At 31.8% G+C, this 15,055-nt stretch overlaps 1 protein-coding gene across 1 annotated transcript in view; it reads right to left on the bottom strand.

Moving 5' to 3' along the window:
• Nucleotides 1–555: 555 nt before the first annotated feature.
• LOC129231575 (RILP-like protein homolog) overlaps nucleotides 556–15,055 on the bottom strand; it is a 39,419-nt gene continuing 24,919 nt past the window's right edge. Inside the window, exons 5-7 of the mRNA XM_054865932.1 lie at nucleotides 13,827–14,002; nucleotides 1,024–1,149; nucleotides 556–777 (exon numbers count right to left, since the gene is read on the bottom strand). Of these exons, the coding sequence (XP_054721907.1) occupies nucleotides 678–777; nucleotides 1,024–1,149; nucleotides 13,827–14,002 (402 nt within the window). The 3' untranslated portion in view covers nucleotides 556–677. The remainder of the gene's footprint in view (nucleotides 778–1,023; nucleotides 1,150–13,826; nucleotides 14,003–15,055) is intronic.

The following is a 15,055-nucleotide window of genomic DNA, read 5'->3' on the forward strand; positions in this document are numbered from 1 at the left end:
TTAATATTTAAGAAAAAAAACTATATAAAATTAACTGGGTATTATAACATCATACGCGTCAAGTTCAATAAAGGTACTGTGAAAATAAAAGTTTTCAAGCGAAGTGCTATGTTTTAAAACAAAGCAGAAATTTTTTCTTTGAAACATGAATGATCCAAAATTACATAATACAATCTTGAATAAAAACAAAGCAAGTTCAGTGACAATTAAATGAAGATGCAAAATACAATATTCGATTTCATCACATGAAGAAACAGCAGATATTTTGCAATGTTTGTATTACGATTCAATAAAAAATTTCTAACAGACTTCTTTTTGAGTTCAAAATATGTTAATGAAACCAATGAAAAAATATTTTTAAAAAATCTTTCATTCCTTCCTCTTGAATGCATATTTTTAAAATTGACTCAATTTTTTTTAGAAATGAAACAGCACACTTAAAAAACCAAAATGATAAAAAGCTCATGAAACATAAAAACAATTAACATACCCAATAAGGAAGGAAAACTCAATGTATTCAAAATAAGTTCAACAAAAACAAAAATGTGTATCACTTACTATTATTACAAAAGTAATCACAGACAAAAGCTTTCCATCAAACAATCTCTTTTACTCAGGATCTACAGTACAGGGATACCAAACTTTGTCCACTTGGCACAGCAAAGGTGAAGTAAAAATCATCTTCTATATGAGTTTCGGCCATGTGATGTTTGGGAAGCTGAAAATGGCACTAGTGGTACAGCACTATCCACAGAGATTCGTCGAAGAAAATGAAAACTGAACAGCACAAAATGGGAAAAAGAATGCAAACAGAATAAGTTATGAAATGTCATGCAATAAAAAATGAAAAAAAAAAAAGAGGAATTAGCTTAAAGAAGAAAAACTATTATAGAAACTTAACAAAGATTAAACAAAACAAATTACAACACATGCAAAAGCAAGAATTTAAACTGAAGCAAAAAATAATGATCATTTATGCAGGTAATTGAAACAGCACAATGTCAGCATATGACTTATACTTACAATCTACGGATTCCTAATTTCTTCTTCTCAGGATACAATTTGTCATCAGGTTCCTTGTTGATTGGTCCTTGAACAGGTAAGTCTTCATCTTCATTTCCAGCAGACAAGGTAGTAGAACTTAGTGAACTGTATAACAAAATATGATTTTTATAACCAACAGCAAAATTTAGTGATCTGCATAGCAATATAACACATAAAAAATCTGCACTAGAACTTAGTAAACAGAATAAAAAAATAATTTATTATTAAAACACAACTGCTTTCTAACGATTTTATAAGCATAATTATAAAAATACTGGCCAGAAAATACAAATGAAGTCAAAGTAAAATTTAATATTCAGTCAGAAACAATACAAAGTACTAATGTAATTTTTTTCAAAACATTAATAATTCAAAAACTTGATTTCTCGATTTTTTTCGCTTCCTGAGAGATTCTAGATATTGAGGTTGTACTGTATATATAATCTATCCATATCAATAAATACAACTCGGCATTAGAACTTACAGTAAAAAATTCCAAATCTGGAGCTTTGGGGACTATATAGTTTAGTTTTCAGCTACAAAGTATAAACACTGAATTCAACAGCAAAGACATTCAGCTGCACGTGACCTAACATGCTCTATTTCAATCTGTAACGAAAATTAGCAGAATCTGATAGCATTCTGATTTCAAATTTGCTAACCATGTCTTTTTTTTTTTTTTTTTTTTGAGGTCTGATTCAATTGATTGGATTGTTGTAAACAGTCAGTAAATGGATGCATCCTTATTTTCCTCCGACCATAAGCCTGGAAACGTTAGAAAATTGGATTGAGCAATAGAAAAATGTATTTTTAACTTCAGCTCCCCCCCCCCCCCACCCCTCAGCACTTGTCCCAACAGCCTTCCTTACCAATAGTTCTCTATAAAGATAATATTTTCTGCAATAGTAACACCTTTTTTGCCAAAATAACCTGGTTCGTAAATACAAACTTTTGGAAGAATGGTAACTGAAGGCTAATGTTTTAAACAAATATTTTTTTTGTGACAAACTGTTAATAAACATGTTTTAGATCTGTCGAGGAATCGTTATTGCAAGGCTCAGACAAATCCTGGTGTCCTGACCGGTTTACTTCACGTCCGGGAAAATGCTAATTTAATTACAAATGATCAAAAAGGTTAAAAAACAATTATTTTTGAAGGATTATTTTGGATAATTACTTTATTATTTGTAACATTGACTTGTAAAATAATTACCGGATTATCTTGTGAGGATTTTTACAACAAGATTAAACCAAAAAAAACTGTCTAAAAAAGTCCTATAAAATGAGAAGTATATCTAAATATTGTTCAATTTTTTATTCCTCAATCCAAGTATTTTTCTAACTAAAATAAATTATAAATGTTTACATCTAAAGAGTAAAACGTTCATATTTTATCTGCTTATGTCATTTTTTACTATCCCTATTTTAAGTTCATAATTAAAAACCATTTATTCATAGCATTGAGATTATAATTGAGCACTGCCCTATAAAACTTTCCAAAAAGCAGCCAAAGGTATATACCCTTTTGAATACTAGCGTCGTTGGAGGGGAGGATTCACATTGATTATTTGAGAAATCTGGCAAGTCGAGTTATAGCGAAGTTCAACTGTAAAATGAACCATCAGACATTATATAACAAAAGTGTCTAGAAGTTATTTGCCACACTTACTTAAGCACTGCATGTCTTTCAGCTGTTCATTCTGGTCAAACATTTACCAATGAACTTAAAACTCAAAACCTGCATAGTTTTACTTTAATTTGGTAGTTTTCTCAAGAGCCTCATCTTTCATGTCTCTCTGTGATAAACTCATATCTCTCAATACAGCATGGAGCTTGCAATTTCCCTCTGTGTTTGCATTGCATGCAGCGCCTTCCATACTTTAATTGCATCAGTCCAACAATAAATAAATGGGAATTTAGTTTTGAAAGGAAGTTTCTGTAAAAATGTGACCCATTACAAACTCTCAGAAGGTAAAAGGTGCTATTAATCATAAAAGGCAACTTTTACCAATTTAAAGAGACTAATAGTTATGATGATGGGATCTTTTATTTCAAAGCTAGGCTCAGATTTAAGTATTTGGTAAGTGTTTAAAAAGGAGCCAAAATAATAGCTAGCAAGATAACACTGATAGGAATCCAAAATTTCTCTCTCTTTTTTGCTTATAATGATTCAAAGAAATCTTGTATCAATCAAGTAAGACCACTAGTAAATGAGAATGGGTACTTAATTGAAAAGAATGGGTGTATTGCTAATACAGTAGAAGACAGTTATAATGCACACCTTGGGACCAGAGCTTTTGCATTATACAGGTTTTTGCATTAGATCATTTCATAAATTTTGAAATTAATATTCAGAATATATCTATACATTAGCACTTAAGAATGAGTTTTATCTGCAAGGAGTATTAAAGCACCAATATTACAATTAGTTATTCACAAATAAATATGTTTCACAATCAAAAGTAAAGTTAATTATCCAGCACTTACGCCAGCTTCATGGTTTGCATAACAGCTGCATTTTCAAGAGCCATCTGATATTTTCTGTTTACTGTGAGTACTAATTTTATTTTAAAAGCTTTGAATTAAGATGTAAAGATAAAAAACTGTTTCAAATTTTAATTTGTCTAACAATTTTTATGTTTGAAAAGCAAAACAGAGGGATTTTTTCAACTTAAAAACCTATTGTTTACTTCTGAAAAGTAGTGCGGTTTATAGAGAATTGCGTTATATAGGTCAGCGTTATAAAGGTATTCTACTGTATTTATAATGCAGAACTTGTGAAATGTGAAAACAGGAGATTAATTCAAAGTTTCAAGGGGAAACGGAAGATTTTAAATGATGTTATTTGAAACAAAAATATGGTTTTATCAAGTATTGTTAGTTCAGGACACACTAATTCAATAATCTTTTAGAGCTTTCAAAGATTCCTTGTAAATTAGCACGCTTAGTACAGAATCTTTATCAAAAATTAATTTATTTTAAAAAAAAAGAGATACAATTTACGTTACTGTCATTAGCACTAAGACACTTATAACCACCTTAGCTGTGATTTTATTTGTCCTAGTAAGTTTAGTTTTTTTTATGCCTGAGAAAATGCTTTTGAATAGTGAGAAATGGCTGGAAATGGAATAAAATTTATTGGATGTGGATTTGATGGCCATTTATTGACCATTTCACAAATAGCTCATCAAATTTGTCAGCAAAATATCGATCCGAAACCCGTGTCAGCTTGGCAATATTTGGCAAAGAAAAATGTAATCCCTCATGTTAAACCTTATAAGGCATTCCTATTTACTATCTCTGTAAATCTTTCATGTTTGTTCTACAGAAATCACACCTTAGAGGATGTAATTTCCCTCTTCGAGAAAATTTGTATGCATTTTAATGTATAATTAAGTAGTTTAGCAATTACAGAATACTGTAAACTCCCAATTGTCCACGGGCTTTTTATCAGCGGGCTTTCACACTTTCAAAAAAAAAAAAAAAATTGTGATGATTGAATGTAAATTACTACTTATGCACGTAAACACGTGACCGGACCAGTCTTGAAAAATTTTACCCTCCTCCTCTACGCCTTTTTGATATAACATTATTTGATCAGTAGCAATTTAATCTGTCAGGACGATTTGCTCGCATATGTGTGTATTCTATTTAATAATTAGCAATATTTTTTTATTTTTACATGCATTTTTTATACACTGTTATCATTTTTGCTGTAGTTTTAATGTATGTTAGTGTTATATTTTTAAGCTATTGCATACACTAGCATCACTTTTACCTAATTTGTGAATTATTCGCAAATTCGCTTATCTGCCGTTACTGTGCCAACCTAATCTATGGATAATCAGGAGTTTACTGTAGATTCATTTAAGTTATAACTCTTAACCATGTAACATTAAAAGTTTTTATTAGGAGCAATTTAAACTTAAGTGCATTTTTTCCAATAGTTACATACATGAATTTAGAAGAAACAAATTATAAAGCAAGGCTAAAGAGTGACCCCTACTTCATTCCAATTTAAAACTAAAGAAATAAGTACTAAAGCATTCTAATGCTATTTCTTATTGAATGGCGATAATTAAAACCTTTTAGAGCACAAAAGCGATTGTATGAAAAATGTTGAAACCAGATTCTCGAATTCTGATAGTTGATACAGCTGAGCCTAGAAATCGTTAAACAAAGGACTGTAATAAGGCTATAAAAACTTAAAAAGCAATTTCTATCAATGTTAATTCAATGCAACTATTAACCACTAATATAATTACAAAAGCGAAATCTGTGCAAAATAAAAAGGATTTTTCCTTTTCTTTATTTTAAAACATTATCAAGTACTATAGTGATTTCCCCCACTTTTTTTATTGTGTTGTGAATATTTAAAATTTTTAGGATTTTCAGTAATTCTATCACTTAAAATGTTTAAATACTTTCTTAATTTTAAACATTTATGAACAGATTTCTTCATATTTTTAGATGCATTACTATTTATTACAGTAATTTGGGTCTAAGAAACAATGAGCAAATGGCGATTTTTAGCGATTCAGAAAACCGGGAAATTCAGATATCGGAGATAGTGATGGTCCCGAACATCCCAGATAATTGGTTCTCTGCTGTACCAACGTCAAAAGGTTCATCATGAATAGGGTTTTTTCAATAAAACTATTTTTTAGATTTAGATGTATTTCAAACTTCCTCAAAGGATCTAATGTTGAGCTTCCTTAACACTAGAAAGATGGAGGCACCAGTGTGGCCATTTGCATAGTTTGTTGTTCAACAACTCGAATAATATCTAACGGAGCTTAATGGAACTTACTGACTTTTCATTATATGTCACTTTTTGAATGATTGTTTAATCATCTAATGATTGCTTCACAGTACTGTAAATATTGATGCTTATACCTAGCAAGACAGGAGGAACCACAGCTGCCCCTAAGCTAATTTACAATAAAAAAAAAATTTTTTTCCTTTCAATTAATTGTTTGTAGCATAAAACAAATGCCATTCACCATAGTTTAACCCGTAACTTTCTCTTTATGCAGCTGGTTGGATATCTAAATGCTAGTACCGATAGTTCACCAGCCAAACTGCGGTCTCTTGGAAAGATACCAGACTAGTTCTACCTTTTAGCAAGTAAAGACAGAAAAGATGAAAATAATAACATATTAAGTTCTTATTTAGTCACATAAGAACGTGCATCGGGCATGTGAACTCACTCAGGAAGAATTTTCAAAAGAATTCACCCAAGAAATGGGTAGGGGCCATACTGGCTCTTTCAGTCTTTCTAGGTATACAGAAAATTTCAGTCTTTCTAGTTTTTTTTTGCAAATATTTTATGTCAAAAATTCTTTTCATAAATTTAGTACAAAACAGTTCGGAATTTATATATGCATTAAATTTTCCTGTAAGTACTATTGTTAATCAGCAAGCGAAGCTAACTAGTATTGGCGGCCGATGATAACTAGGAGAAAACATTGGCCCATCAGCCTTGGAAAACATCTAAATGCTGATGTATCACCGCTGGTTTTCTAAAAGTCAAAAGGAAAATTCTAACTTCTATTTATCTATTTTTTAATGCATAGTTAAAAATAAGTACAGCATAGGGCCTGAAATAGAACAGCAAAAGGACCAACACCGATTTTGGACTTAAGAAATATGCAGAGGTTTGGATAACTACCAAAATATTGACAACATGGCAGACGCTTATTAAACCCTCACTTTGATGAGAGTTTTAAGAATTTTATGCTCTTTAGTTGAAATATTTACACTATGTATTACCATGTTAGTGGAGAAGTTTAGTACAAAAATGAGGCTCAACATCAGGGGATCAAATAATGTCACAGGAGAAAATTTCAGAATTTTTTTCTTCTAGAACAGAAATCGAAAACCTTGATATTTCCTCAAAATTAGCTTATCCCTTTTATCTCAACACTAAACAAATAAGTACTTGCATATTATATATATATATATATATATATATATATATATATATATATATATATATATATACCTCAGGTGTCTCCAACCTATTTTACTCAAGGGCCACATTGTAAATTGTTGAAGGGGCAGCGGGCCAGCAATCCACCAATATTGGTTTAAATGATCATATTTTCATTGATCATTCACCCCCTCCCCCTTCTACAAGTTAAAATCTGCTCAGGGGCCGGATGTGGGCCACCTGCCATATGTTGGAAAATCCTGTTCTAACTCATAATCTCGTCCATCGAAGATTAACTGCATTAAACGGGCAATGATAAGAATAGTGCTGGAAACAACAAATTCAGGGTTTGTGTGGTGATTAAAGTTCCTAAAAAGTCATTATATTTCTTTCTCACTTTTGAGGCCTAAAATATAGAATAGTTTTTTCACTGAGATCCTTATTTATACTCTTACAGCTTGTTGCCTTAAAAAATGGTGGCATGCTGTAATCATACTTCAATGGTAGCTTTTTAAAATGTTTTTTTTTAGGAATGAAAAATAAAAAACTGCATTTCCTTAAACATTATATTCAACTTTCTCCCTACTGTATTAGTATGAACTAATTAAGAAAATCATTTCTCCACAGCAATTAAGGTAAACGGCTAAAGAAGGCAAAAATCAAGAAATTTAATTTAATGAATTTTAATGTTATTGAATGTCAAAAAAACGTTCAAAAAACTTACATAAATGCTTTTATTGTTTCAAGACCATTATATTTTTCAAATAGCTCATTTAGCCCAAAAAGAGTTATCTGCTATTAATAACATTTAACAATGTGTAGCATACTCTCGGTAAGTATATTCACATTCAGTATACTGCTGAAAAAGCTTTGCACTTAGAGTAACATCTGTTGTTATAGTGTGTATATAGAACTGGTTTTTGTGCTGTAATGAACATTAGTTTTAGCGATATTAATAACTGAAAGTGTTGTTTGAAACTTTGATTTATAACTATTATTAGTGCTTATTATGCAGCTTGTCTTTAAAACACGATTACAAACCTTCTTTGAAAGCGTTAGGGGAAGGGATAGGATTTAGGCACTCTTCTGAGGCAATTTTCCAACAATAAAATTCCAAATACGGGTGGGGGATGAGAAAGGAGGTTAAAAAACTCTTCGATGAAAATAAAAAAAAAATTGAAGTCATGCAAAGAAGTTCAAGAAAACCTTCAGTGGTTTAGGAGCAAGATAGGTTTAATAGGTGCTCCCACCCCAAAAATTCTCTGAAATTATAGCCTTAAAAATATGATTGTAGGCCCCAGCTTTGGAAGCTAAAGCAGAGGGGGCAAGAAAGGCTCAAGGGGTGCGTCCGGAGAAATTTTCAGAAATGAAAGCTTTTAAAAAGCAGTTCAGGGATCTTTGACGATATTAGTGGGCTCTCAATGTACAAGAACTTATTCAAAATAAAGGTTTTAAAAATGGGATTGTAAGCTGTTTTCGTAGTGCTAAAGAAAGTGAACGAAATCAAAGCGATTCAAGTTGGGACACGGCTTTTTAAAAGAAAGGTTTTAATTGCATTTTTAGAGCTTGTACATTTCAAAAAAATGTCAGTCCTTTAAATGTTTCCAAAGATGGCCTACAAATGCATTTTTAAGAGTTCAAGTTTAAAATTCTCGAGGGAAAGCCTACAAACTTCTTCAACCTCTAATATTCTCTAGACCAAAGATAGTCTAGAATGACTTTTTAAGACTACAAATAAGAAACAATTTCGGGGGCGGGCCCTCAAACCTCTCCTACCCGTAATATCACCTAAGTTTGTGTAAAACTGCGTTTCAAAAGCTACAGCTTCGAAACATTTCTGGGGACTTCCCCAAAACTCCCTTTTCCTAACATACTTGGAGAATACATTTGCATTTTAAACCATTCAATTTCTCAAAAATGCATACGGGAACTCTTACGAACCTCTACTCCCCTAACATTATCTAAGCAAGCTCATCTAAAATGCATTTTTAAGACTACAAATTTAAAAAAAATTTCAGGGGGGAAATTCCTGGAATCCCCTCCTTTTCGTGAAGGGGATATTGTATTCAGGATTAAGTTCATATTGTCACACACACAGTAGTTACCTCTAGTAATGACTTCCTCTTAAACCAAAAAACTGAACTCCCATCATCTGTCCCTGTGTTTGAGATACGTTTTGAAATAATTAAAAGGCCATCAATTTCATACACCAACATACTTTTTTGATCTCATGATGGGTTCACATATGCGTTTCGGGCAAGTTACATAAAAAGTGTTCACAGTTTCTATTCATCTTTTGTACATTGGCCAACTTAAAATTTCGTTCAAGGCCATTCAATAATTACATGAAGGTCCCAAGTGGGACTGAGGTTGGAAAAATCTCTACATACTCTAACCTTGGGGGGGGGGGGGGTCAAACCCATTTTTACGTAATAATTTCCAAGTCAATATTTTATATCAGAAATCATGCAGTCAAGTGGTTTGGCAGGGTTCAAATTTCATTTGCATCCCGGAGGTTAAAAAACATATTAGAATGAACTGTTTTTTACTTGTTTTACAAAGAATGAATAGTGTAAAATATAATACTGGAATCGCACAATGAGTGGCACATTTTATTTTTAATTAGTCTCGCATCACATACAAAAAGCTGTCGAAAAAACATTCAGTCTAAATTGCAACTTTTTAGTAAATATTTCTTCACACAAAATAGTTTAATTAAATAATAGTGAATTTAATATCAATTCCAGTAAAGAAAGATTTGTTATTTTATTATTTTGAAAAACCAAAAGGAATCTTATGTAAGAATAGGGGGAGGGGTTTGGAAAATCTTACGTACCCATACATAGAGGGAGTGGGGGTCAAAAATTGCCAAAATCATTGTTACGTAATTTATGAATGGCTCCTTATTACACAAATGAAGTTGTTTCTGAAAATTGTATGAATTTCATTTTTTCGTGTGTTTGGGGAGAGGAGGGGGGGGCGACACCTCAAATTACCTAATATATCCATCTATATATATATATATATAAATCTCGTTTGTTCGGGGTAAACTCCGAAACTACTCAACCGATTTTTCTCAAATTTCATATCTATGTGTCATTTGGTCCAACTTAAAAGATAGGATAGTTTTTATAATTTTTTATTGCAAATTTCATATTAATTATGCAATAATAGTGTGAATTAATTGTTTAGTTCTAAAAATTCTTAATAGATGGCGGTGTAAGTTAATTAATCGATATAACTCGAACATCGTATGACTTACTGCTAAAAATACCATGATAAAAAAACTCAGAAATAATGCTTAGAATTTCCATATAACGTTTCGGGATAGAACAGGTTATTATTTGCTTCTTGAGAAAATCAACTATATTTTTCAAAACGTTTCCTTGAATTGCTACAAATTGCAGATTTCACACCGTTGTGAAAAGAATTTTTCTCCACCAGTATCAAGATTGACTAAACGTATTTAATAGGTGTATTGGTTTCGGAGCAATTACGGTTCGTCCAGATAGACTCAGCACCCAATGAGTGCGAAAACATATCTGGATTACGAAGCTTTGCAAGAGGTGCAGAGGAGTTATTCGAGCTACTTGCTTGAGAGTCTGTCTTCGCGTTGGCAATGCGTGTATTAATGATTTGAGAGCTTTCTTAGAAAAGTAGGAAGGTTCCAGGCTATTATATTAAACCTGTGTTAGGCTTCTCTGAAGGTGCCAGAATCATAACTGCCTTTAACCAAGAAGACTACTGAATTCTTCAAAAATATTCCAGGTTAATTTCAGAAAGGTTAATGAATTTAAGTGGAAAACAATTATTTTCTTTATTTTGTTCCCCAACAGATTTTTAATATCATTAATTCTTGCAAAGATACGTTCTCAACAGAAATGTGCAAAGACAATTGCATTGTCAGGCATTGCTGCTACTTTTTTTAGATGGTAGACGAACAGCACATTCAGCTTTAAAGTTGCCTATTAGATATTCATAACAAACAAAACACAATGTGTAACATTAAAGAAAAAAAAAAAAACTGGTAGGGCTGTAGTGTTGCAAGAGAGTGAAATTATAATTTGGGATAAGTGTACTATGGCTCATGAGTAAAAGCATTCATTCGAAGCACATCCTAGGATTGTGCAAGATTTGAACGGCAACAATAAACTTTTAGGCGAAATCATCTCATTACTGTCTGGGGACTTGCGGCAGACATTACCAGTTATTCCGATAAAATCAACGCATGTTTAAAACAATCGTTTTTATAGCGTAATGTCGAGATAATGCGATTGGCCATGAACATGCGAGTATAAACGCAAAATAATCTAATCTCACAAGTATTTTCTAAGCAATTGCTGAGTATTGCAAATGGTGAAATCGAACTGTATCAAATATACAGTACAACAATTAGCGAGACAATTTCTACACTGCCGTTGAGACGAAAAGTGAACTAATTGAGAGTCTATTCCCAGAAAAATTTTATTTTTTTAAAATCATAAATGCGTCTGTAATCGCTTTGGTTTTGTAGCAGTTTTCTTTTTGGTAAACATTCCCGAACAGACAGGAATTATTTGTGCATCGTCAATTGTCGACTGTCAAATACATATCCTTATACACGTCGCAAATTGTATTTATTGGTCCCACAAAGTTATTGGGAGTTGACACTTTCTAATGCAGGTTTGACATAAGGAGAAACAGTATTCGTCAACTGTTTAAAACAATTTTTGACGACATACTATCCAACACAATCATTATTTTTTAAGGTGAAACTATATAACTTTCACGTTTGAAGACGTATTTCATAAAGATTAACAAACACACAAAAGTCCAAATCCAGATTTTACACCAGAGATGAATATGAAGCTTTAGTTTTAACTGAAGGTTTTCGCTTTTCAATTTCAAATTTGCCACTTAGTTATTATGATATGCCGTCACTTGATAGTTGGGCCACCGACTTAGTTAACACTGATTTGCAACGTGTAACAACAGAACAAAGACGCTGTCTTAGCTACAATTATTGCGAATAATGAGCCATAACTGACGACTGGAAAAAAAAAGCTGCCCATTGATGCTGAACAAGCCTATAGAGTTGTTGATGAAAACAAAGCAGTAAACATTCCAACTGAATTTTTAAATTCCCTGGATACACCAGGAATGCGACTATACCATTTCTGGTTGAAAATTGGCTCAACAATTTATTCTTTTTCGTGATTTAAACCAACCTAAATTACGCAACGGTACACGTTTCTTCATCAAAAGTCATCAATTTTGTCGGGAAAGTTTAAAGGAGAAATGTTTCTGTTGCCACGTAATCCATTAATAGCGTCATAATTTTCAAACACATTTGAAAGGTTTCAATTTTTTTTTCGTTTAGCTTTTGCAAAGACCATAAATAGATTTCAAGAACAAACAATGTCTTCTTTCGGTTTAGACTTGAAACATAAATATTTTTCTTATGGTCAACCATATATCGCCTACTCACACGTGGAAAGTTATCATACTTTTCGTATTAGCAAAAGACTGGTTAAGCAAGAACATTGTGCACAACTTAGTGCTTAGACAGTTTTCAGTTTTCAAATAATAGTAACAATAGTTCGAAGTCAATGTTATCTACTTCATTGAAAAAATTTAATTTTTATATGTTTTTAATTTAGTTAGTGTATTTTGTAAAGAAGTTATTGATTACAAACTATAGAGAAAGCTGAGGAGAATAAAATGTAGTGTAGAATCTAAAAGTGTATGGTGGTTTACACTTAGTTTCTACATTAGGTTATTTTACAATCAGTTTCGATATTTACTATCACTCACTTTCAAGTTTTTTTTTGTTTTTTTTTTTTGCGGAAGTCATACTTACAAAATTTATTTAGAGTAAGTATAGTGCTTTTTCCATAGAAAATTTAGTTAGTACTTACTGAATTCAATAAGTACTTTCTTCAGCCTGCACTGTAAAAAAAAAAAAAAAAAAAAATCCGAAACGTTAATGAGTAAAAATTTTCGATACTTGCTTGCAGTTCTGGCTAAGCTTTGGCTATGTTTGCATTACTGCTTATAGAAGTTCCTTAATAAATCAGAAAGGTGCTAAGCTTTTTTTTGTATCCCTTCCTAAGTTTACACTAAAGTTCCAGAAACATGAATAACTTCAAACGGGAAGATCTTCGAATTTTTCAAGAAGCTTCCGAGATGATTTCAGGAAGGTTATTAACTTTTATCGGAAAACTTTCCGGGTTTTGGCATGACATGTTACAGGCAGAAATTGGCCACATCAGCTGCCCATAATTTTTGAACATTTAGGAATCGTTTTTACATTGAATCACGCCATTATCAACCTCATATGTTTTAAAATTGGCTATACTATTTTAAGCTCTATTAAAAATATTTATTTGATTATATCAAAATAATGAGTAAAAGTTTATTTTAATCCAACTTCTTTGCCACAGCAACGCGTGGCTGGGTCAGCTAGTGAATGTACATTTTTATCTATCAGTATGTAAAATGCAAATTTTACAAAACATCATACTTTTCAACACACAACTTTTCCAGGCCCTCCTTTCAAAGCCATACATTGTCATTGAATTTTACAATAATCTTATTCAAATGTGTATCATACATAATTACAAAAATATTTATTTACTCAACATTAATGTTTTAAACAAAATTGAAATATTTAAGTCACAGTCTGAAAAAACATTAAGTTTACTAAACACAATATTGTCACCTCAGAGCAACAGTAAGACATCAATTAATGTTAAGGCATTTGCTTATATCCTACTATTGCCCTCAAGTGATGATTTATTATTTTTTTTATAAATATGTTATAATATATATATATATATATATATATATATATAAAGAAAAAAATACAAACCTTGATATACTTTTTGGCTTGTGTAAACTCAATTCATCTTCTAGATCACTGATTTTTGCCTTTAAGTCATTTCTTTCAAATAGAATATGTCGAAGCTCATCTAAGGTAAACCTAGGTCGATTTGGATCATCCAAACTAATAATCAGTTTTCCCTGCAAATCTAAATTTTGTTGATCCTAAAAAACAAAAAATCCTTTAACATATAGTTTACTATACTACAGGAGTGTTTTGTCTCAATAGCACAACTCATTTTTAAAATTTATAGGAAGGAAAAAAAAAAACATTTAACCCTTTACACATTTAATTTTTTGAAAAGAATAAATTTATTGAATAACTTTTAGTACATGACTTCATTTTAGTTCTCTATAAATTATCACTATAGTTAATTACTTACAGATTGAAATAATTTTAAGTTTTTAATTGAACTAGTTTTAAAATAAATTGGCCTTTCCATTAATTTTACTTTAAAATTTTGATAAAACTCATATGGTATCTAAATTTCATGCCATTATAAGACTGTAGATGAAAAATGGGTTGATTAAGGAATTAAATATATTAATATTACTGAAGATAAACATATGATTAGTGATCATTAAGAAGAATGGATCAAAGTGGCATTGAAGTAAAACTTGTTCTTTGGAATGAATTTTGGCCTGATTGATAAGGATTTGTTCCAAAATAATTTGTAGCAAGGTAGTATTGACTGAGAGGTATCAAATTATAGTGAAAACAACCTTTTGAAAGCTCAAGCATTGAGCAGATTTTGACACTAAATGCTTGATACCTAAACATGTCTTTTCTAATATATATACTGTAAGTTCGGAAATTGGCTGTGATTGCACGGGTGCCACTGCAAGCGTTCTGAAACGCAATCAGCTGATTTTTGGCGACACCGACCAGTGTTCGGAAACGCTTACTGTTGCTCTCCAGCGGTCGACCCGGTTGCAACCGCTCCTACCGTGGTCTTGACGGGGTTTTCAAGATCATGTGGTATGGTTCAGCCAATCCTATCGTTTACAAAATGTTACACTCTCTGTGATTGGAGCGTCTATGGGAGCGTCGTCTGCTTATGAACTGGAACTACCGCGATGCAACCATGAGTGTTCAAAAAAACAGCTGTTCCACCGGGAAACCAGAAAAATTCCAGTGATGTCATTACCGCAACCTGATCAACCGAGCAGTGCCACCGGAGAGGTGTTTCCAAACTTAGCCATATACAAAGTAAATTT

This window comes from Uloborus diversus, chromosome 10, assembly GCF_026930045.1.
Source record: "Uloborus diversus isolate 005 chromosome 10, Udiv.v.3.1, whole genome shotgun sequence".
In the NCBI taxonomy this organism is placed as follows: domain Eukaryota; kingdom Metazoa; phylum Arthropoda; class Arachnida; order Araneae; family Uloboridae; genus Uloborus; species Uloborus diversus.